The sequence below is a fragment of the Dicentrarchus labrax genome, unplaced genomic scaffold (assembly GCF_905237075.1).
Source record: "Dicentrarchus labrax unplaced genomic scaffold, dlabrax2021, whole genome shotgun sequence".
Lineage (NCBI taxonomy): Eukaryota > Metazoa > Chordata > Actinopteri > Moronidae > Dicentrarchus > Dicentrarchus labrax.
In genome coordinates this window covers 30,873,302-30,896,898 of record NW_026136705.1, presented here as the reverse complement: position 1 = coordinate 30,896,898, position 23,597 = coordinate 30,873,302, and the positions used below count along the sequence as shown (strand labels likewise).

General features: G+C 38.8%; 2 protein-coding genes and 2 non-coding genes across 7 annotated transcripts; 2 read left to right on the top strand and 2 right to left on the bottom strand.

Annotated features, from left to right (window-relative positions):
- Nucleotides 1-1,227: 1,227 nt before the first annotated feature.
- On the bottom strand, nt 1,228-9,555 carry LOC127363869 (CD209 antigen-like). Of its 2 annotated transcripts, XM_051400844.1 has the most exons (7): nt 8,793-9,555; nt 4,793-4,831; nt 3,926-4,217; nt 3,554-3,696; nt 3,232-3,451; nt 2,610-2,782; nt 1,228-1,657 (listed from the first exon to the last, which is right to left on the bottom strand). In XM_051400844.1, the coding sequence occupies exons 1-7, from the start codon at nt 8,812-8,814 to the stop codon at nt 1,596-1,598; spliced, it is 951 nt and encodes a 316-aa protein (XP_051256804.1). In that variant the 5' UTR covers nt 8,815-9,555; the 3' UTR covers nt 1,228-1,595. The 2 variants fall into 2 exon arrangements, with proteins under 2 accessions (XP_051256804.1, XP_051256803.1); XM_051400843.1 differs by lacking the exon at nt 1,228-1,657 and having other exon boundaries at nt 1,687-2,782.
- A 475-nt stretch (nt 9,556-10,030) lies between these two features.
- trnad-guc (transfer RNA aspartic acid (anticodon GUC)) lies at nt 10,031-10,102 on the top strand. Its single transcript has one exon. It is a non-coding gene; the product is annotated as a tRNA-Asp (tRNA).
- A 620-nt stretch (nt 10,103-10,722) lies between these two features.
- On the bottom strand, nt 10,723-10,795 carry trnav-aac (transfer RNA valine (anticodon AAC)). The gene has a single exon. It is a non-coding gene; the product is annotated as a tRNA-Val (tRNA).
- Nucleotides 10,796-12,378: 1,583 nt separating this feature from the next.
- On the top strand, nt 12,379-21,973 carry znf346 (zinc finger protein 346). 3 transcript variants are annotated; one of them, XM_051400846.1, is made up of 7 exons: nt 12,379-12,483; nt 14,462-14,565; nt 15,513-15,608; nt 16,205-16,352; nt 16,462-16,704; nt 17,153-17,252; nt 17,802-21,973. In XM_051400846.1, exons 1-7 carry the CDS (start codon nt 12,426-12,428, stop codon nt 18,025-18,027), a joined length of 975 nt encoding a protein of 324 aa, XP_051256806.1. In that variant the 5' UTR covers nt 12,379-12,425; the 3' UTR covers nt 18,028-21,973. The 3 variants fall into 3 exon arrangements, with proteins under 3 accessions (XP_051256806.1, XP_051256807.1, XP_051256805.1); XM_051400847.1 differs by having other exon boundaries at nt 16,202-16,352; nt 16,465-16,704; XM_051400845.1 differs by having other exon boundaries at nt 16,202-16,352.
- Nucleotides 21,974-23,597: the final 1,624 nt, after the last annotated feature.

The window sequence follows — 23,597 nt, the reverse complement described above, 5'->3', positions numbered from 1 at the left end:
TTACTTTTCCTTTTCTCTGACCTGCTTTACCTGCTATTTATTTTTCTTTATTAGACATTTAATTAATACATTAACATGCATTCTTATTAAAATAAGTTCATACTGAAAAGACAAAAATTGAAGTAACATATACATTCATACATAAATGAGATTTATGTGTAGATGTGATGTGTATTAATATTCCCTTTTTAATGATATTGTGGCGCAGTCACTGATAGTCAGCTGTTTCTTTCTGTATCAGTTGAAGTTCACGAAGAATAAGTCAGTTTGCGCGAACTCTTCAAAGGCCATTAGAGGATTGGTTGGTCCCTCTGCAGAATAAGTTTTAAACACCTGTGTGGAGCAGCAGTGGTATCTGATGGGATCCTGTTGAAGTGATGAACTGATGAACTGATGAACCATCACTTCAAGGTGTGTGAGTGTGTGTGCACAAAGGAGGCACGGAGGTGTAACAACAGAGACCCTGAATGACTCCGTCAGAGGGTTGCACGTTAAGAACCTCTGTATCTACCTCTGGATAAAGTTTCTAAAGGTGAGACTGTGTTTTTTTTTCACAGGTGGAAACAGAGGCATCCATGGCTGACAGAGTTTATCCGTTGTAGCTGGCTAATGCTAAAACTCCACCAGGTGGTTGCAAACTCGTGTGAAAGGGTCGTAAATATGCACAATGCCTACATACAGGATACAGTGCTAAAGGATAAGTTAGCATACAGTATCAAGCAAACACTGAGCACTCACCAGGTGAACAGCAAGGTCTGTTTATTTCAGGGCAGAGATATTCAATAAAACTGTAAGTGTCTGAATCTGAGGAGAAAGGAAGAATCGACTCATAAACAGAAGTATGTTTCGCGCCAGTGTCGAACCCAACACAGTGTCGACTTACAAATAGTGGGACCCAGGGCCTCAGGTGACCCTTTAACTGGGCTGGTGAAACAGAGGCAGCTTTTACTCGTGCACTACCTGAAAACTTTGATTTTCCCAAAAGAACAGGACATTCATTTTCCCAGTGTCCTTAACGCTTCTTCTTCCGCGATTAAACTGTAGAACCAAATCTCGTACAAACTCAACATGAGTTTGATTTTCCTTCTTCCTCACAAACGTTGCCGATAGGCTTCGGGATGAAGCTCGTACGTACTTAAAACTGCATCTTAACAACATCATTAATAAAGCTGGAATTATTTCTATGCTTAGTTTTGAATAAACATACTTGGAGAAGTATCCCGGTGGTCAGATTTATTGTGTTTTATTGTGAATATGCTTCACTTTTACAAGAGGAACTAATATGAGGGTGAGGAGTTTGACTGCTGTAACCCTATACAATAATCCACTGTACATTATCTTTTAGTCACAGACACACTGAAACATGTAAATATAATAATAATATGTAAATAGAGTTGTGAGGAAGAGACAGAAACAGGAAGAGTTTCAAAACCTCTGTAACCTTTTGGCCCCCTTTGGATCAGAAACATTACTAAGATATCAATGAAACAGAATAAAGCAGTAAAGCCACGGTACACTGATGTGATATGATGCACACACACACACACACACACACACACACACACACACTCTGAAGATGTGAACTGAGTTTCTCTTCATGGTGATTTCATTCTGGTGCTGCTGAAAAACTCCACTCCTCTCGTCTCACTCTGAATATCTGTAAGGACACGGGGGGGGGGACACACACAGACTATTCATTGTAAAGCAGATTAATATTCAATTTTTGGCAGTAACACATTACTCTTAATAATATTACAGTTACAATATTACTTTTAATCATGCATTCAGCAAGCAGCGAGCTAGCTTGGAAGATAGAAACACTTACATTCTCCAGCTGGAAAACTGCATTTTAATGGTAGATAGTAGGCAGAGGACTAATGAAGATGGTCATTGTAAAAGCAGACACAACTGTAAGAGAGGCTATTATATGCATATAACCTTTAACCCTGTTTCTAACTACAGTCTATGTCCAAGTAAACAGCCGAGGACTCATCATCCCACACTATCTGTCTGTTTACTGTGTAACTGTTAGAGTGACGCTCCAACAGAGAGAAAACCATACTGCTTCTTCCAATCTCGGCTCTTTCAGACTTCCACATACGAGAGTGTGTGACGGTTGCGTCCAGTCATGGATGACTTGAATAAAACCATACAGAGAGACAAGATCATACTTTGTATCTACCACAAGCTGTAGTGACTGGATATGTGCTGGATGAAAAAGAAACCATGCTTGTTCCACACAAGATGCACACACAGAAGATCTGTGTCTCTAAATAACAGAAGTTTAAAAAGAAGATGTAAAAGATTGTGTCTCTATCAGTTTAGGCCAGCTGTTTGTGGATTCACAGGCTGCAGAAAACAACTGCTAGTCTGAGAGGCTGAAGTCTGAATTTTGGGGAGAAAGGAAATATCTGGGGTTGTGGAGGAATTACCAGAGCTCTGCAACCCGCTCCTCATATCTGCTTCAGGCTAGCAGCTCGGGGATACATGAGTGTGGTTTCATATTCCAGTTTTCCTTATTACACAATGTCCCCTCACAATATCAGGACACTTTGTTTGATGCATGAACTTCAGCCCAGTAGGTAAACAGATGGGACTGGATCTCTCACCTTTCAAACAGATGAAGTGAAGATGATCCCCACATGGAATATCCCTCCAGTGGAAGGGAGCGCCGGTGTCGATGCCGCCACAGGGACTGCTTTCTTGCCAGAGCTTTCTGTCCAAGTAGTTGTAGCTCATGGGAGCTCCAGACATCCAAAACCACGTGTCCCCCATCAGATACCTAAAAGGGATCCACTGATAGTTGAGTTTCTGCTTGTCAATGAATGTCGGCAGCTGTAACAGAAAGGTTTATGGAGACTGCAAACTATAAAATATATATTTTCTCAATTTTATGAATATTTATGAATATTATGTCATAATTTTGGGAAACCGAAACAGGAAAGTCAAGCACAATAAAAAAATAAGAATATGGTAAATCAAAATTATGAGATATTAAGTCAGTGAAAATTTTCATTTTTATTATAACTACATATATTTAATTTTTCTTTTCTTGGTGGAACTGGGCTTCCATACGAGCCTCTGCAGAGCCAGACACAGTTTACATCTGTGTTTGATGTGGTTTTAATTGTAAGTTCAACATAAACTCACTTTGGTAAAGGAGACAACTTATTAAAGATAAAAGTAAAAGTGCGACACTCTTGGTGAGATGGACGTTGTTATTAAGAGTACCTGCGCAGTCCCAACCAAACATGTCTGGTGAGGTTGAAGGAGGCGGTTGTGAGCGCCGCTTCCACCTCCATCTGCTCCTCTGCACTGCGAATGCTGAGCAGGTCCCAGTGGAAGTCTCTGCAGTACAGCAGAGCATCCGACCAACACAGCCTCCTCTCCACCACCGCTACGTTCCTACCCATCACCACTGCACTGAACGTGGGCGCCGGAGGAAGCAGCTCTGGAAAATGTGAGCAACAAAAGTCCGGTTTGGAAATTCTGCAGCAAAGAGCCAAGCTGCTATTTCTCATTTGAGTTCAAATTTAAGTTCTGATTGACTTACCTCCATACACTTCCAGCTCACATAGTGTCAGTACAACTTCAGGGTTTGTGTGGTAGAGGTACACGTTGACCAACCGACCGATCATCCCTCCACACTGGAAGGTGCTGGTAGCTCCGCCAGGAATGGAGGAAATAACAGCGCAGCTGAGAAAGAGACAAACATTAAGAAATAATTCTGGTTTATTACGACAAGTCTGGTGCATAAAGTCCATAAAGTATGACGGGGCGAGAAACTGGAGCAGTTAGACAATCAATCACTTACACTTACTGCTTTTTATCAGTGTTAAATAATCACATTGCGTATGGAAGCTCAGTAGGTCAAAGTCAAACCTGTAAATTGGGACGTTTACAAAACAAAAACAAACAGGATTACCTCGGGTTGTTGTTGCCGTTGTTCTCTAGAGAATTCCCAATGAGGATCTTGGCGTTATTGATCCTTTCAGGTATTTCATATCTGTTGGTGATGGAAATACGTGCGACCTTGTACAGCCCGGGCAGGAGTAAACTCCACCAGCTGCTAAGCCCACCGCTTGTATGGCTGCAGGATCCGTGGGAATACACCGGGTCTCTATTCCCATCGATTGCCTTATAAGGATAACCACCACTGGCTGTGGATGACTGGGTTGCTGTTCCACTGGGGGCCACATTTACCAAAGAAGAGGCAACTTGGTGGCGACAAACAAACAAACAAACAAACAAACATGAATAGTTGCAAAAACCTTCCATCTCCAACTTTTCATATTTTGAAATGTCTGATTGTCTTCATCCAGATTCCATCTGCCTTTACATTTATCCAATTTTAACTACATTAAACATGCATAATGTTTAATGCATGAATCAAGAATCTGGTGCTTTATGTGCACAGATGCATATAAACATTTTTGAATACTGGTTATATTTAATACTCAGCAGAGGTTTTTCTCCTCAAACATGCTAATAAATTAGCTAAAACTTTTCAGAACTCAGAACCTTTGTCATTACATAACAGAAAGAACTGCAAGTTCCCATAAAGTTGGACTATAATCTAACATCATTGTTCCACCTTTTATTGTTCGATGTGAGTGAAACCTCCTGGCCGGATGCTCAAATACAAATGTATGCAGATGATGCAAATATGTTACTGGAAGTAGGCAACATGGAAAATTCATGGATGCTATGTTAAATTATCCTGGAATATTTGACTGTTCCTCATTCAAATTAAAAAATGGTTGTTATTCCCTCTATTTAAACGTTTTGTTACCTGCTCTGCTCTGGAGAAGCCACAACTGGAATAAAACACCTTTTAAAAGAAAAACAAAAGTCAATCAGAAACATCCTGATATTTGTTTCACTCCATCCTTCCTACTATTATCTCATAAATACTGTGTGTGTGTCCTTATATCCTGTCGATGGTCCTGACCTCCGGATCTCGTACATATTCATTCCCAGAAACACATTATACATGTGGATCTTAATCATTAATTAGTAAATTCAGTCACTAAGTTCACATAAAGTTAGAAGATAATCTAACATCATTGTTCCGCCCTTTATTGTTCGATGTGAGTGCAATCTCCTGGTCGGATATTCAAACACAAATGTATGCAGATGATGCAAAAGTGTGTGTTATTGTAACTAGGCAACATGAAGGAGCTGGAAAATCCCTGGATGCTATGTTAAATTATCCCTGAATAGTTGACTGTCCCTCATTGCATATAAAGAGTAAAACAATTGTCTGCATGTGTTTGTTTAAGGAGACTGGTTCCAGTCGGTCTGCTGCTAAATTTTAAATATCTGGAGGATGTTTTAGATTCAAAATGTAATTTTTATAATAAGAAACAGGTTCAAAAAGAGTTGTTATTTCCTCAGAAGTTGGTCCCAAACAGGAGTTTGTATTTTAAAGCCAATAGACCTACTTAACCTGTGTTTGTTCTGTCTGACAATGTTGAGATGATACAATAATTATTAAATCTGCAGTTCAGTAGCTTGATAATCCCGCCTGCTGGTCAATAAAGTATTTATGAGCCGCAATCAGATTTCATACTGTGACAACAGAAACATACAGACATCTGTCGCCTTTGTCTGATTGTATTGTTTCTTTCAGATTGTTGTTTCTAACCTTTAATCACAGCTTTACTTCTGGTCTGTTTTTAATCCATTTGTCAGTTTTTAACCCTAACCCTAAATAAATGTTATTATCAGTTTTATCCACTCAAAAGTTAATTTATTAAAAATAAAATATTTAAATTTTCAAATGGGGGGTTTGTGTGGCTGCGATTAGGCAACAAAACAACAACTGAACAATAAACTCTATTTTAAATACTGTAATATTGTCACTTTATTTGCAGCGTTCACTTCACTTTCACTCTTTAACCATATTTACTTTATGTTTATTATTCTGTAATTTTTTTTCTGTATCCTTTTTTGGCACATTCCTCTTATTTTTATTTTAGTTTTTAATCAAAATAACTTATTGTATTTGCATTTTGCTCTGCCTGGGAGTTTTGAAGCAATAGTATACTGTATGTACAGAATATGTGACTTTTTTAATATTTTATTTTCAGTTTTATATATGTAATGTATACAAACATATCAGTATACCAACAGTATAGAGACATAACAAAGGGCAAAGCATGGAGGATAAACAACCCCTTACCCTATAACCCCCCTCCCCCATGTATTGCAAGGTCAATACAAACGACTACATTAAGTACTTGGAGTAAGAGATGTACTGATAAGGTCTAATTATCTAGATGGCATTAACTTGGCCTCTAGTACCACTGTCAGGAATCTTGGAGTTATCTTTGATCAGGATTTGTCATTTAACTCCCACATAAAGCAGACCTCTAGGACTGCCTTCTTTCATTTACGTAATATTAGAAAAATTAGACACATACTATCACAGACAGATGCAAAAAAACTAATCCATGCATTTGTTACTTCAAGGCTGGATTACTGCAACTCTTTATTATCAGGTTGCCCCAATAAGTCCATTAAAACGCTCCAATTAATTCAGAACGCTGCAGCACGAGTACTGACAGGAACTAGAAAAAGAGATCACATCTCTCCTGTACTAGCTACTCTGCATTGGCTCCCTATAAAATGTAGAATAGAATTTAAAATCCTCCTCCTCACCTATAAAGCTCTTCATGGTCAGGCCCCTTCATATCTTAAAGAGCTCATAGTACCCTATTACCCCCTCTAGAACACTACGTTCTCTGAATGCTGGGCTACTTGTGGTTCCTATAGCCTCTAAAAGTAGAACAGGAGCCAGAGCCTTCAGTTACCAAGCTCCTCTCCTGTGGAACCAGCTTCCAGTTGTGGTTCGGGAGGCAGACACCCTCACCACATTCAAGAGTAGGCTTAAGACATTCCTCTTTGATAAAGCTTATAGTTAGGGCTGGATCAGGTGAGTCCTGAACCATCCCTTAGTTATGCTGCTATAGGCCTAGACTATCGGGGGATTTCCCATGGTGCACTGAGCTCCTCTCTTCCTCTCTCTTTCTGCACTCATTCATGTCCCTTTAATGCATGTTACTAACTCCACTTCTTCCCCGGAGTTCTTGTGCTTTCTCGTCTCGCAGGTTCTCATGGATCCTGGTGGAGCCTCCTGCCATGGTCCTGCTTGACTGCCATTGCCAATACTGTTGTTGCTGTGCGTCTGTCTGTCTGTCTGTCTGTCTGTCTGTCTGTCTATCTGTCTGTCTGTCTGTCTCTCGCTCTCTCTCTCTGCCTCTCTCTCTCTCACCCAAACTGGTCGAGACAGACGACCACCCACCTAGAGCCGGAGGATCTGTCCTAGGTTTCTGCCTTTTAACAGGCAGTTTTTCCTTGCCCTTGTCGCCAAGTGCTTGCTCATGGTGGTACTGTTGGGTCTCTGTAATTAATGTTAAAGAGTTCGGTCTAGACCTGCTCTATTTGAAAAGTGTCCTGAGATAACTTCTGTTATGAATTGGCGCTATACAAATAAAATTGAATTGAATTGAATTGAATTGAATTATGGCTGCCAAATTTTCAAAAAGGCGTTTTCTGAGACAATAAGTGATTTTTTTCCCAGGGGAATGCAGCTATTCATCTCAACAGACCACCTGTCAATAAGAAGAGGGGAGTCAGATTTCAATGACACTGCAATGCACTTCTTAGCCACACAGAGCAATTTCAATGAATTTGAGTTGTGCACTGTTTAAAGAACGGCGAATACTTGTAAAGTTCCCCAATAAACAAAGTTCAGGGTCCACAGGAACATCAACTCCTGTGATCCTGGTTAAAATAGAGCTGATATCATGCCAAAAAGGCCTAACTTTCATACACAGCCAGGTACAATGCAAAAAGGAACCAACTTCAGTATATGGTATTGAGTTTGAACCCAACTGATAAATAATGGGCCAAACCCAAACTTGGCCAACACCATAAATATGGCCACTCTAGCCTATCAGAGGCTTTTTCAGCGTCTAAAGCCACAGATATACTGGGTTAGGTTTCAGATTTTGTTAAATGAATAATATTAAAGAGCCTACATAGGTTATTAGCTGAGGAGCGCTTTGAAATAAAGCCACACTGTTCTGGATTTATTAGTTGTGGCAGGCATAGGCCAAGGGCCTTAGAAATCAATTTATAATCTGTATTTAACAATGAAATTGGCCGATATGAAGAGCATTTCAATGGATCTCTATTTTTTTTTTTACAGTAATTATGGGTGTGGAGAATGATTCAGGGAGTGTTCGAGTCTTAGAGGCCAAGTTGATGACATCCATGAGAAGTGTGAGGAGTAAATCCTTAAATTCCCTGTAAAATTCTGGAGGAAGCCCATCTTCTCCTGGACATTTGTTTGCTTGTAATGAGACCAAAGCTTTTTCAATTTCTTTTTAGAAGAAAAACACAAATAATTACTCAGAAAAACCAACCATAAAATAAAACAAAATGTTTAGCAAAATTATAAGAAAGTTCAATGAAAATACTCTTCTGTTTACCCACCTCTAGTTTTTCTCTGCTTAAAGTACACAAACTGTGGACGTACACAAATCTGCTAGTTTTTAGTTGTGAAGTGAGGAATCTGGTATAAATAAACAAACTGACAGTCTTGTGTCGGCAGTGTTGAAAATAAACGAATCAAACTCTTCACAAAAGGTAACAGCAACAGTAACAGCAACAGTCTGGTGAAGCCAATCTAATAAAATATTAATACCTTCAGTTTTTCTTTTGTCAGTTTATCTCACATTAGCTTCCTGATCCAAACAATTTAAAGATCATTCAGAGATACTCACAGTAAAAACCTTTGGTCTGCATGCTTCCAACAACTGAACCCACAGCGACTGTTGTAACCTTTTCAATGTCAGGATGTTTTATATCACAGGAACGTGAGGTATTTAAATCCCCTCGGAAGATTTTCCTGTTTAGTCAAACATCGGAATCAACTCATTTACAATTCAAAAGCTCACTTTAATCCATTGTTAGGCTGAAAGCTACGACCTTGATCTGCAGTGTTGGAAGAAATCTTTTTTTTCTTGCTTTATATGTGAAACAGTGGATCAAACAGTGATTGAAGTTAAACCATGTGAGAAATGACTCTTCGGTCAATCGTTGTTCTTATGTGCACTTTCAATTTTAAGTGGAAACATTTACGAAAGCTGGAGGAGCAATAAGACCCTGCAACCTTTCCCGAATGAAACAACTCATCTTCCAATCATGTTTTATACTTTGTTTTCAGTAATTTGAGATTTGACTGTTTAACAGCAACATACAGCATTAGTGCCAACAGCTACGAAATATAGCAAAAATCTAAAGTTTCCTGTTCTCCAGTGATCTTGAACAATTAATTCACAGCTTCATTTTCTCCCGTATAGATTACTGTAACTTCCTCTACATGTGACTCAGTCAAGCTTTGTTAAATCGTTTACAGTTAATACAAAATACAGCCGCCAAACTTAAACCAGAACCAGCCGTCGGTCCCACATTACTCCTGTTCTCACATCCCTTCATTGGCTTCCGGTAACATTCAGAATTAACTATAAGATCTTACTGATTACATATAAGGGGCTTCATGACCTTAGCCCCCAGTTCCCTTCCCTCTTGTTTTATCTTCCTTATGTTTGTATTCACATGCTCCCTATGTTTGTTTGATTGGGTATGGTTATATTATTTGTTGTTTGTAAAGCACTTTGGATTTCTGTGTCTATATAAATAAAGCTTTACTTACTTACTACTTTTTATCAACCAACACAAAGCACGTTCATTCACATTTTCCTTTGCTGACTTGAATTAGTGTCATTTTCACACATTTCATTATTATTATCACAGATTGTGTAACGAATAAAAAACATATGTAGGCCACAGACACATCTTCAGAGTACTTCCCATAACTCTAAATATAATAGTTATATAGTATATATAATTATATAATGTAGATATAGTTATATATAGTAGCTTCTTGTCGCGACTCCATTGCGCAATTGCTCTGGTATATGAATTTTATCACAAGTGGTCACATGATTCTTTACATCCTTCCTCGTTAGTATAGTGGACAGTATCTCCGCCTGTCACGCGGAAGACCGGGGTTCGATTCCCCGACGGGGAGTTACTTTTAATTTTATTATAATTAATTTTATTAACCCTAACCCTGTTTAAGAACTTTTTTACTATGATTGTTTGTACTTTAGAGTAAAGAAACAGAAACAGACCACTATTTTTTTTTTTTTTTTTTTTTTTCTTTTTTTTATTTTTTTATTTTTTTTTTTTTAAAAAAAAAAATTTTTATATTTTTAATATTTATAGTTGAAGAGTTACTCACCTACTATAAAACTCTTGTAACAGTGAATTAGATTTAATAAGACATGTAATGTATGTTAAGTTTGTTAAGATAAAGTATCCAGTAAGTATTATTGCTGTCAGACACACCTTTAATTTTACCATTTATTATTATTATTATTATTATATTATATTTAAATTATTGTATGATATTGAGACACATTTCTAATTAAAGCAAATGCTAAATACTACCAATTATTCTGTGGAAAGTTTAACATTCAGCTAATTAGATTTTTATGTCAAACTATTATTATTACAGTATATTGGATTAGATGGGTAATTTTCTTGTGCGACTGTGATACGTATCAATACTATATACTTATAATCAATAACAATACATTATTTTTACATCTCAATCTTACAGTTTTAGGAGGACAAAAGAAAAAGAAGTGTTTCCGCCCGGTTTCGAACCGGGGACCTTTCGCGTGTTAGGCGAACGTGATAACCACTACACTACGGAAACCGATGACATGTCTTAAAGGAGCAGGTCGTATAAAAATATACGTATAAAGGCTTGAACTGGAGATATAGAGTATAGGTAGATATAGGATGGATAAATGTCACATTATGCGTCCTCAGTGTCTACAAACGTGGGAAAAGCCAATAAATCCAAAATAAAGTAAATAAAGATTAAATTAAATGTAAATGTGGCAGTTAGTTCTGCATTTAGACTTTTGCTATGTTGTTAGAAATAATGTCATAATGTTAATATTGTTTTCTTTGTTAAAGTGATATTAATGTAATGCTGCTGCCTTCTGCTCTCTGTTGTATCTGTTGTATTAAAGGTGGTTTGTCTCCACCTAGTGGCCGACTGACTCACATTCACACAAACACACTGAACACATGCTGCTCATAATCAATCAGCCAGGACTGGACTCTAATAATTAATGTGCTGTTTATTTATGAGTATTTGAGTTTTAAGAGGATGGAGCAGATAACGTATGCAGAAATAAACAATCCGTCAACATAACCATAACCTGTCCAGAACCACTGGCTTAATGAGGAGGGTAGTTCCACTTTGTGAAGAGAATAAACCTCTCTGGTTGACACAGTGGTCACATTTATTACTCGTCTGGTACCTGTTACATTAAAAATAGGATTGGTCTCAAGTTTAGGTGGATGATGGTGTAACCTATTTTATTTCATCTACTACTACACTTTCTATTTTACACTCTTACATCAGCAGGCGCCCAACCTAACTCACTCTGGTGTTAATCGGTTGGTGGTGGCCTCGGATGGTATCAAACTCCCAGCCTGAATTATTGTCCCAGTCCGCCCCTGAACAACATTATATAGAAAATATAACAATATAAAAATGGAGTTTGAAGTATGTACTGCAGCACTCTTTCAAATCTGGCATAAAAAACCCATTAATTCATAAAAATAAACTTATAATGACTTTTTTCTTTTTTACTGGGATTTACATGTGTACACTGGTATTTATGGCTGGAAATAAATGATTATTAGCAGTTTTATCCACTAAAAAGTTCATTTATTAAAAATACAATATTTAAAGTTTCTAATGGGGGGTTTGTGTGGTTGTGTAGGCAACACAACAACTGAACAATAAACTCTATTTTAAATACTGTTTATTTGCTGTTCACTTCACTTTCACTCTTTAACCATGTTTACTTTATGTTTATTATTCTGTGTTGGCACATTTTTCTTATTTTTATTTTTTTTTTTTTTTCGAAATAACCTTTTGTATTTGCATTTTGCTCTGCCTGGGAGTTTTGAAGCAACAGTATACTGTATGTACAGAATATCAGAATCTTTTTAGTGTGTGAGGACAAAATGTTACCAAAATAATCAGAAAGTCTTTGTTCAGTGAAAACAGATGAAACCTTAGCCTTAATAATAAAAAACTAGTTAGTTAAAAAGTAAAATTATGAGCTTAAAGATCAAAGTTATGATATAAAAAGTCATTATGAGATTAAAAGTCTGAATTATGATAAAATAAACACCCCAACTATGAGCTGTTCATTATAATTGGCGTTAATGGGCTTCCATACCTGAGTGAGAGCGCTTTTATTTTTACCCTGATGCCTGTCGGCCTGTCGGCTGCGCATGCGCACCGGGCAGTAACAGGAGCTATGGCCGACGCGATGCAGACGGAGGATTTCCCGTTCCTACCGTCCGGACCAGCGGAGGGTGAGACCCGCTTCTCTACCGACGTAACGTCCGACTTTAAACCCCACAACCCCGCCAGAGCGCCCGGGCGCAGCGGCGGGGGGTTACGCGTTAAACGTTTCCGTTAGCCTCCTGCGAGCTAACGTTAGCCTCCTGCTAGCTGACGTTAGCCGGCGCTACAGGGCGAGCGGAGCGGTGTTGCTAGGCTAGGCTAGGCTAGGCTAGGCTAGGCTAGGCTAGGCTAGCTGACGCCGCTCCTGCTCCAAGGTCGATGAGAGCCCGATGTAGCCCCGGACTGATGGGTCGGTGCCGGGGCGTGTGGACCGGCTGTAGACCCGGTTCCGGAGGGGTCGTGGATCATGTTTGAGGCCATAAAGCGGGTCGCAGTTGGCTCAGAGTATTATGGTCTGTTAGTAGACACATGTTACTGTACTACTTCTGAATGTTTATGGAGGCACAGTTCTGCCAAAGTGAAGGAAATTAAAGATAATAATAATAAAGTTTATCAGAAGGAGGAGTTTGTGATATTAAGTCATTATTATTATTATTATTATTATTATTATTATTATTGTTGACTGACACAATCTTGTTTTTCTGTCACATTGGCAGAAATGTGCTTCCATACTTTAACAGATAAAGTTAGTTTTAGAAGTGTTTGTGTGTAATAATGTGTGTTATATTTGTTGGTGCCGTAAAGGTTTAAATCCTCCTCGTTATTAGACATTCTCCTCTGAATATGAACAATATGTACAATCCTAGGTGGGTCTCTAAAATACTGACAATATCAGCTCCTTCTGGACTTTTATGGGATTGTTGGAGCCTAAAATTATTTCTCTTATTTCTTCCTCGAATATTGTTATGAGTGTTGTGATGTTATTGCGACGTAGAAAGTGAAATAATTCATTAGAAATTGAAGGCAACTTGTTCCAGTGAGACAGGGATTGGCTGAATTTGCATTAATAATATTTAATTTAAATATTCTTAAAAGTTATTTGTTTAAGAAAGCAGCTCTCGGAGTACTCAGGTCTTCTTTCTCTATCGAATTAAAGAATCCTTTTTTATTTCTGAGGTTGGGTAGAAACATATTTACCTTTTTTATTTATAAAAAATGAAGCCTCGTATCTTTGGCCATATCTCGTCACTTATGTTCTTACATTTAATATAAACCAGTGAGTAACATGCAGTCGTCATGAACAGGCTGTAAATGTGTTTATTTCTACTCTAAAGTATTTTAGTTTGAGGCTTTATGGAGACGGAGTCACTGCTGGAGCCAGCCTCTAGTGGACGTTGGAGGAACTGCAGGTTTTGTTACTTCTGCTTTGGCTTTGTTTCCATTTGGAGGTTGCTGCTTGGACGTGAGTGACGCAGGACAACAAATAAACAAAGTAGAAGGGTTCATCTCATTTGTATAGTGATTTAACTTCCTCGCCGTATATATCTTTACATTCCTAGAAACAGCGACGTTACGGGTCTGAAAGGGGAACATTAAATAGTAAAAGAGTGTCAGGCTCCTACATTGTCCCATCCAACCACATTTAATCCCCTGATTTAATACTTGGTTTAATCATATCTGTTGGTTATATCACCAGTTATTTCTGTCACATGTTTGTGACTTGACACTGTTGGAAGTTAAACTGAGCCAAGAACAATGACTCAAACTCAGTTAGACCTAAAAATGTGTCTGTGTCTGCGAGCGTGGTGCTCACACAGATTGTCGTCTAGGCGTTTGCCAGCTGACTTTAATGTATTGCTGACGTGTGCATATGAATCACTCACGGTGAGAAAGAAAACTGTTTTCATAAAAAGCTCTATAATAAATAGAAGTCACAGGATTTCGGTTAATAAAGGACGTCTCTTAAACAAATATATATATATATATATATATATATATATATATATATATATATATATATATATATATATTCACGTTGTGTTATAATTACTTTTTCCCAGAAGATGTAACCTGATTTTAAAACCTCCTGTTTCTCTCCTCCTGCAGTAAATAAGATGATAAAGGAGCACGGCGACCTGTTTTCTGACTCCCAGTGTAAAGTCTGCAGCGCTGTCCTCATTTCTGAGTCTCAGAAGTTGACTCATTATCAGGTCAGTGAGCCCAAAGTCTGCCGCTGTTTTACTGTCAGGGGACTTTGTTCTTTACTATGCTCAGTGATATGAAGGAGTATTAGCTAGAAGGAATTATTGTCATTGTGTCATGCATTATTCAACAGTGATATTGTTGTTATATAGTGAAGATGACGGCCAATAATCTCACACTAATTGTCTTTCAGAGGCAGTTAATAAAGAGAGTGCTGTAGATACAGGGCAGAGGTCAGGGCTGTAGGTGCAGGTCGGAGGTCGGTTCTATTTGATTCATACAATAGAAACTATAGTTAACAATAGTTACTAAGTTACAATAATACTAAGTTACATAGGACAGGATAGATACAGGTCAGTGGTCAGTACTGTCTACTTGATTCATATAATAGTAACAATAATAATATTTATTTCACAAGTGAGAGTAATTCTGTGATTGCTGCATTCACACATTGTCTCGTTTATTTTTTTATTTTTTGTGAGTTATTATGATCATATTAATTGTTTTTTGTTTAGAGGGGGAGGGTACGGTTTGCTGTGCTTTTTGTACTAAATAACAACCTTAAAGAAATGTTAATGTTTAAAGTTTTTATGGGTCTACAGTTGGGTATTATTGTTGTATATCAGTGCTGATATGAGTTTTGATGCCGATACCAAAATTAAACATTGTTCGTATATTTTATCTTGTCACGTCTATAAAATGTTAGAACATGATGCCTCAAAATAATTCATTTTATCTGAACAATAGTCAGAAAACTCAGTTATTTGATTTCTACTGATAGAAAAGCAGCACATCTTTGTATTTGATAAGTTATATTTATATAGCAGCCATAATCAAAACGCAGAAGCTTCTTCTTTTCTTTGTGTCATCACAGAAATAAACCTTTATCCTTTAAATAAAGTCTGGATGAGGCTTGAGGTGCTGATGTTTGTTGTTTGTTTGTTTGTCTTTTCAGAGCAAGAAACACGCCAACAAAGTGCGGCGTTATCTTTCCATCCAACACGAGAAAGAGCCGGCGCTGAAAAAGTTGAAATCGTCACCGTCTGACAGTGTGAGTGAAACCCAAACAGCCTCCATCACCAACACCAGCAGTTCACAAATGTTTCTGATGTTGAGAGGTTTAATCTCCCAGGATGCTCCTTTGCACCACATTGGCCTTCGCTCACAGTGACAATGACAGCGGATCTCATCTGAAACCGCTGACGTTGCCACAGTGTGCACACCGACAGTAACTGACAGTATTCTTCCCTCTGTGTTCTTCTGCATCCTCGTGTGAACACACTTCATTAAATAATACACATATTTACAGGAAAACTGTCCAAGGCTGAGTTTTATCTGAATTATCCCTCACTGTGAAGATAAGCAGGTGTATCTGTTCACTGCGTCTCACAGCTGATGCAGTTGGAAGCTCTTAGTGAAGCTTTTTTATCACACAACAGATATTCAGGTAGCGCCGTCATTATCTGGAGTTTGGATTCCCAGGACTGTTTGAGCTCTGTGAACTCTGAATGCTCCTAAAACACGTAAGATATCAGTGAAAACCAGTTTTAGAAACACAGAACAGACGTTTAGTCTTCTGTTTACGGGACAATTGATGCCTCTTGCAGCCATTAATGATTAATGTCGCTGTGTGTCTTTTGTTAGCAGGACTTCAACAACGGGGACACGGACCGGTCGAAGGTGTGTCACGTATGCAACATGACCTTCTCCTCTGTGGTGGTGGCCGAGTCCCACTACCAGGGCAAAGTTCACGCCAAGAACCTGAGGCTGAAAACCGTCGGCCCCCAGGCTCCAGGTATTTTAGTTTAATGATTTTATTATTATTAACCTGCAGCTCTAAATCTGTGTATTGCTTTTATCTTATTTCCTGTGTGTGTACATTCGTTGTATCTCCTCTTCATCAGTAGCTTCCCAGACGCCGCCACCACCAGCTCAGCCGAAGAAGAAACCCGCAGAGGACTCCAGCAGCGTGCCGGCGTCAGGCAACAACAACAACAACAACAACAACCCGGACCGCTTCTGCTCCATCTGCCAGGCCTCCTTCAACAACCCGCTCATGGCCCAGCAGCACTACGTCGGCAAGAAGCACCGAAAACAGATGACCAAGCTGAAACTGATGGAGACGTACGGACCCTCCACGGCACCAGGTCGGACCACGAATCCAGACCTTCATCTGGTTGAGTTTGTAGAACCGCCATTTTAAAGCTGATATTATGTAACAATTGGCATTTTCCTTCTTGTTTTGGAGAGCAATTTGATCTTCAGCGGCTCCGACCAGTGAACACCACACTGAACACTTCCCCCGGTGCTTCAAACTCTCAGTCTGGGCGAAGCATGGCTAACTGAGCTAACTGGCTAAACATACAGTTAACAGCAGTTAGTGGCTACTTCACCATAAAATACGATCCAGTTTCACCAAAATCAGGAGATCGTACCGGCCCAACCCCCGTTAAATACTGCGAGAACAGAATCTGAATCTGTTATTTTAAGGTAGAATAGTTGCATGATGTTGCTTTAATGGCTCGACTCAGTGAACGTATAACTCCTTGGAAGATAAATAATTCATTAATTCTCTCCTTTTCTGTGTGTCAACAGCTTCCACACTAAAGGGCTACCCATGCACCGTCTGCAACATTGAACTAAACTCTGTGGAGCAGTACCAGTCTCATATCAGTGGTGCCAAACATAAGAACCAGTAAGTACACGCAACGTCCCAACGTAATGACGTAACCAGTCAGTGGTGTGAAACCACCACTGACTGTCCTCAGAAAAACAAAAATGTCTCAAAATAATCTTGAAGGTTATATATTTAAATTTCACAGCCACTGGGTGTCTCACTAGAGCTCCAGCATCTCAGACTAAAACAATGGATGCTACCGCAAACCAGACTCCGTTGATAAAACCAATAATTTTGCTTAGCAGATTGTCGTAAAACGCACTTTAAACTGGACAGAAACAGAATAAAACTGATTAAAAAGGTCTCTGTTAGTGTTTCCAACAATCACCAACTCTGGTTTGGTGGAAATAAATCCTTAATTCACCGACGTAGATGATAAAAACAGCAGTTTCAGTCGGAGCAGACCGGCTATGGAAACAAACCACAGAGAGGCTGCGATACAACACAGACAGAGGGAGAGAGACACCATGTGACTCTGTGTCTGTATATAGAGAATATAATGTTTACTGATGTATTAATTAATATGTTAAAGGTTATATATGAGATTTATGTGTTGGTTTTTTTTAGAGTGAAGAAATCGGGCCTGAACGCTGCAGAGAACCAAGAATCGGCAGAACAATCGTACGTGGGCGACAACAAGTACACCGCCGCGGACGACCAGTACGCCCAGGGGGACGACCAGTACGCAGCCGGAGACAACCAGTACGCAGCCGGAGACAACCAGTACGCAGCCGGAGACAACCAGTACGCTCCGGAGGACACGGAGTACTCAGAGGAGTACCAGTTTACTTGAGGCCGGGCTGGGGCGGACTGCAGAATCAGGACTTGGAATGAAACACGACAACCAGCCCCCACTCTAACATCAACCTCCATGGACCTTCAGCTCCCTCAGAGTCTCTTCTCAGTAGGTTTTCCCCCTGGAACCGAGGTCCGGATGCCCCGACGGGACTGAGAACGTTACAGAACGTTTGTTTTCTCCTCGAATGGAAAAAAAGCTGCATTTGTACCCTGCACTCACACCGTGGACAGAAACGTGTCCGAGGGTTCGACTGGCTTCTGTTACGAACACGCGCACTGACTGAAGAACGCTCAGACCACATCAGGGCTGATGTGTGTCGATATAATATAAACAAAACCCCTTCATCATGTTCCTGAAGAAGCCAAAGCTTTCACATGGTAGAGGTTGTACTGAGACAGGGAAAGGTATTATTTAACTGGTAAATACTACGGCTGCACGATTATTTCACGATTACCTAAATAAGTCCGGCAACACTTGCTGCGTGAATCTGAACGGCGACAGTAACTACGGTTACCTGGCTGAGAGGTTGAAGGTGTGCAGCTCCTTCCTGTCCCATCGATCATATTTACAACTGATCCGCTGGCAAAAAACCATCCAAAAATAACCATTATGTTGATTTGTAAACGTATTTTAGTTGAACGATAGCAGCCAGTGTCAAGTCAACTTGCGTTTCGCCTCTTAAATGCTTTTACTGTGAAGGAAATGTTCAGTTAGCAGAAACTTAATACACCATTTTGTATCCAGGAGTTGTTCCCAGGCATCCTGGAAAATCTGGAAATTTAGAGACTAGTTTTCTAGTCATGGAAGCACTTGGATATCGATTATAATGACAAAAATAATCTAAGTTGTCCTGGAAATGTTTAACTTTGTTTTAGCCCCTCACTCAGATAAAGTCTCACCAGATGTGAAGCAGCAAGTCTAATTTTTCCGTAGCGTAATTCTCAGGGAAGCCCGGTGGAAGTAGTGCAGACGCTCATACCTGCATGCACACACTTCATTTCTGACTTATTCAGTTTCTGGAAGAGGAATTCTCTGTTAAATAAAGTAAATTCTACTTAATTTGAACTCGAGTTAGAAGTAAACTTTAGAAAACTCGTCTGTGGTCTGGATCCGGATCACCCTGTGGTTGTCTACGAGCCCAACACACATCTTAAACGTCAATATCGTAGACGGTCGCGTTCATTTAATCATGCAGCCCTAGTAAATACTGTAAGTTAATTAAAAATCCTTTCTGTGCTACCAGAGTCGGATCTGATACTTATTCAATCAATATTAAAGTAAATAGAAATATCTGACACATTGAAATAACGGCGTTTAATACTGAAGCCGGTTTAAAACTATAAACCTAAATTATTTGTATTATTTCAACGACAGTGATCGGCTACGTTCTCGCTGTCGGTTGAACAGCAGCGCTACAGAGAGGAAGTTAAAATAAATAAATGCTATGTGCTAAGCTAGTTTATATTGAAAATAAACAACCACATTATTAAATGTTTAATTAAAAGAATTAAAGCAACTTATATATAAAGTTAAGCTACATCAGTTGTTATCTGGTTAGTTAACTAGTTGATAATGTTAACTAGCTAGCCAGCTGAAGCTAGTTAGCTAGCTAACAATTGATGTAGGTTAGCTAGCACTTTGCTAACATGTAGCTATATACGTAGCTTTTATCTTTTAACCATCTTCAGTCATTAGCTAGCTAACTAGCTTCAGCCATGCTATCATTAGCTAACAGATTTAACTATGTGGCTAATGGTTGGTGTGAATTAGCGTGTTAGCTGGCTAACTAGCCAGCTAACAATAGACATAGATTTATCCTTCCTCTCCGATGATCTTAGACGAGTACAGAAGAAGTTCAGTTGGAGTTTTCTAAGTTACTAAGAATTAACGTTAATTAGCGACAGCAGGTACGATGTTTGTGAAACTGTGACGAGAAGCTGCTGCTCAGGACGTTGCTAACCAGAAAAAGAAATAACAAGAATTTAAGCAACGTTTCACCGATGCTAACATCGCATGTAACCAGTGACGGTTCGAAGCGAAGCTGCTTTTCAGTCCCGATCTCTTCGGTTCACGTGAATATAATCGGTTTGTGTCTCCAGTGAATGTATTTATTGAAGAACTTCATTCGACAACTTTGATTATTTCTGTTGTGAATTCAAACGTTTGCACAACCCGATCCGTCGGAGTGACGTAAGGAAGAAAAATCTGTCGACATACTAGTTCTTATTTTAATCCTGTTTTATTGTTTTACTTTATTCTTCTTTTATATTATTTTTATTTAAAGCCAAAATCGCTGCTGGAGGTCGTCCTAGTTGTTTTCTTCTGTTTATCGTAGGAACCAGATTCTGTTTTTAAAGAGAGAGTTCGGGTGTTTTGAAGAGAGTTTTTCTTTTTTTGGTTGCTAACCGTAGAACGTCTGTATTACCCGCCTGTCACTCAAAGTAGCCACGCCCTTAATTGACCCTTCTTAAGCTCCGCCCCTTTTAGGACCTTCCTCCTTTAGTGTGCTTAGATAGGCAAAAGATAAAGTGACATATATATATATATATATATATATATAGTCACTTTATCTTTTAACCATCTTCAAAATGTGGTTTTATTTCAACATGGATTAGCCTAGCATGTAGCATATCTAAGTACAGGAAAGGAGGAAGTTGACCGAGGGTTGCTCAAATGTTATTGGAGCACAGAGCAAAAAGGGGCGGGGCTTAGGAAGGGTCAATTATCCATAACGTTAAGCCTTAATATAATTTAACGGGGTGAGTTTCCCCTGTACAGAGACCAAAAGGCTATTTATTTATGAGGCCTTATGGAGATCGACTCACTGCTGGAGCCAGCCTCTAGTGGCCGTTAGAGGAACTGCAGGTTTTTGTTACTTCAGTGTTTGTTTCATTTGCAGCCACCGATGTTGCAGCTTAGTAGTAATACAGGCCGTTCATTTTAGTGCCAAGAAAAAGACTGTCTGATGGATAAAACATTGAACATAATATAGTCAGCTGACTTTAAAAGCCTCCATACGATGTGAATTATTACCTCCTACAGCCCCACTGCAAAATACCCGAACTTTCCCTTTAATGTTCTCAACAAAAGCTGATTTTATTATTGTAGGAGACAACCTAACATTTCAATCTTATCGTCGTATTTCTTGTTTACGGTCAGACGTTTTATTTCCAGGATGTCTGCAGACGTTTCACTGCAGGACACTAAAGAGAGAATGTGAACGCTGGTTTAAAAATAAATAAATAAAAAGGGTTGTTGCCTCAGTTTAGACCCTCGAAAGGAACCAGAATCTGTCAACAATAAGCTTTTTGTAGAAGTTGATGTCATTTTATAAAAATAGTAATAATCAGTCTGGACGGTGTAGGAAGAGATTAAAGGGATTATTATGAGAAATATAAATACTGTCCTCTCATTTCAAATGCAGCAGATCTGTGTCGGCTGTCAGCTAATGAAAGTTTTGGTATTGTTTGCTTGGTTTACTGAAGCGTGAATGATTTTTAAATGCTTCTGAGTTGTCCAGAACGGGGCTTTATAAACTCTAGAAGAGACTTATAGACGAGCTCTGTAATTACTGTCAATAGCAGAGATTACACTATTTACCACAGAGTGATGTCAAACTAGGAAGTGATGTCAATATTAGAATAATAACATGTTTATATTTTAGTTTATTTGTCCTCATACAGGTTGAATATGTTACTATTGAATGTCTTCAACCTTCTGGCGACAGGAAAGAGGTTGTTTTGTTGGTTTTTTTGGATGTAATTTATACAAAGAGGGCTCATACATATTGTATAGGACGTGTATAAAAGACGAATGGCCTTTTTTTGTTCTCACCCTCATCGTTTGTGTGCTCGATGTTTTGTGATTTCTTTTAAGTTGTGTATAACTGAGGGACGAAATGCAGCAAACGTGCATAAAGTAAAGAAATGTTTTAAGAGAATTTGGTTTGTTTTGATCATTTTATTTCCAGTTTATGCAGATTTAAACACACACACTGGCTGCTGCACTATCACTGTGGTAAATACGGATTATATTACTTATTATCACAAAGTAAGACTGTAGATCAGTTATTATGACTCAAAGTCACTTAAAATTACAAAAGCTGCTTTATTAAGAATGTTTTCCTGTTAATATACAGAATTAAGTTAGTTTTACTCAATTTAATCAGTTTAAACAATTTGAGTTACAACAACACAATACAGGTTGTCATCCTTTACATTATAAGGACTATAACAAACATTAATGATGGACGTAGAACAGTTCTGTATTTATCTACAGATAACAAAAGGACAATGGTGGACAACAATATCTCTGAGGTAGTTTAGATCAGGGGTTCCTCGAGGAGGTTCCAGTATTTTAATGTCGCCGTTATTTAACTGACTAGAATCCCAATGAGAGACTGTATGAGAATGACTCCTCTACACACACACAGTTATATACAGGGACGGCTGGTAAATATGGGCTAACAGGGCTAAGCCTTCCCTATCTCTTAAAGTAAAGATAAAAAATTATTATTAAAAACCTTAGAACATATTGTTTTGAATTTTGGTGGAACCTAGAGCAGCAGCAGCACCAAATAGTGACAGAAACAACCCAGGATATATGATATATGTTGGGGTTTTTTTTTACTGCCCAAGCTCAGTAGCATAAGCTTCTATTCACTTTTGATTCACAGGTGACACGACCCCTTCATATGCTGCCCATTTGAGCTAAATTCATTCAGCACAAAGGCCAGTGACCTTTGACCAATCACAGCGCATTACCCATCCACTGCTCTCCTGTTGCTGCAGTGACTGACTGAGAAAGCACACACTGTTTCTGTGCAACTCACATTTTAGTCCACTAGGTGTCACTGCCGGCCTTTCCAACACATATAGCTGATCAATAACTAATATCTGACCCACTCAGCTCTGACTCTCTGCCAGTCTGACAGGATCTTCACATGTTTGAACACACATGTTAGTTAGTAAAAAAGAAAAGAGTTAACCAAGTAAAACTATTAAAGTCTCCAGTTCTGACCTGGTAAAATCCTCCAACAATGAAAACTGAATCAGACAGCGACAGACAGGAGTTTAATATTTCATATTGCAGCGTTTGCATTGAAAGGACTTGATCTCAGCTACAATACGTTCAGTAAAACTATCAAACAAAAGACAATAACACAGATTTACATTAACACACTCCAATAAATTCATATGGAAAATCAAATGTTGAACTCAGTGAGGTTTAACTCACCTCACCTATAACACTGCTGTATTTATATTGAACTGACTGACACACATTCAGAAAAGACCATAATAATGTGGTCTTAGAATAAAACCCAAGTTGAAATGAACTATAGTTATTCTTTAACTATAAAGTTCAAGTAATTGAAGTCTGCTTTAACTGACTGGACCTGACTGTCTGAACTTTGGACACGAGCAGTTTTGAGACTCTTTTCTGACAGAAAATGACACGTTGGACAGAGCTGGGACTGTTGTGTGAAATTGTTGGTTCGTTTGCAGATATCTGCTCAAAATATGCACATTTACAGACTTTTTAATGAACTGCCAGAAAGAAAGTCC

Excerpts from the sequence above, each read along its gene's own strand:
- LOC127363869 (XM_051400843.1), bottom strand. The coding sequence starts at position 8,814 with ATGCAGACCAAAGGTTTTTACT. Across the intron at positions 4,832-8,792 it reads GCAGACCAAAGGTTTTTACT|GTGTTTTATTCCAGTTGTGG; the intron begins GTGAGTATCTCT and ends TTCTTTTAAAAG. Across the intron at positions 3,697-3,925 it reads AACGGCAACAACAACCCGAG|CTGCGCTGTTATTTCCTCCA; the intron begins GTAATCCTGTTT and ends TCTCTTTCTCAG.
- znf346 (XM_051400845.1), top strand. The coding sequence starts at position 12,426 with ATGGCCGACGCGATGCAGACGGAGGATTTCCCGTTCCTACCGTCCGGA. Across the intron at positions 12,484-14,461 it reads ACCGTCCGGACCAGCGGAGG|TAAATAAGATGATAAAGGAG; the intron begins GTGAGACCCGCT and ends CTCCTCCTGCAG. Across the intron at positions 14,566-15,512 it reads AGAAGTTGACTCATTATCAG|AGCAAGAAACACGCCAACAA; the intron begins GTCAGTGAGCCC and ends TTGTCTTTTCAG.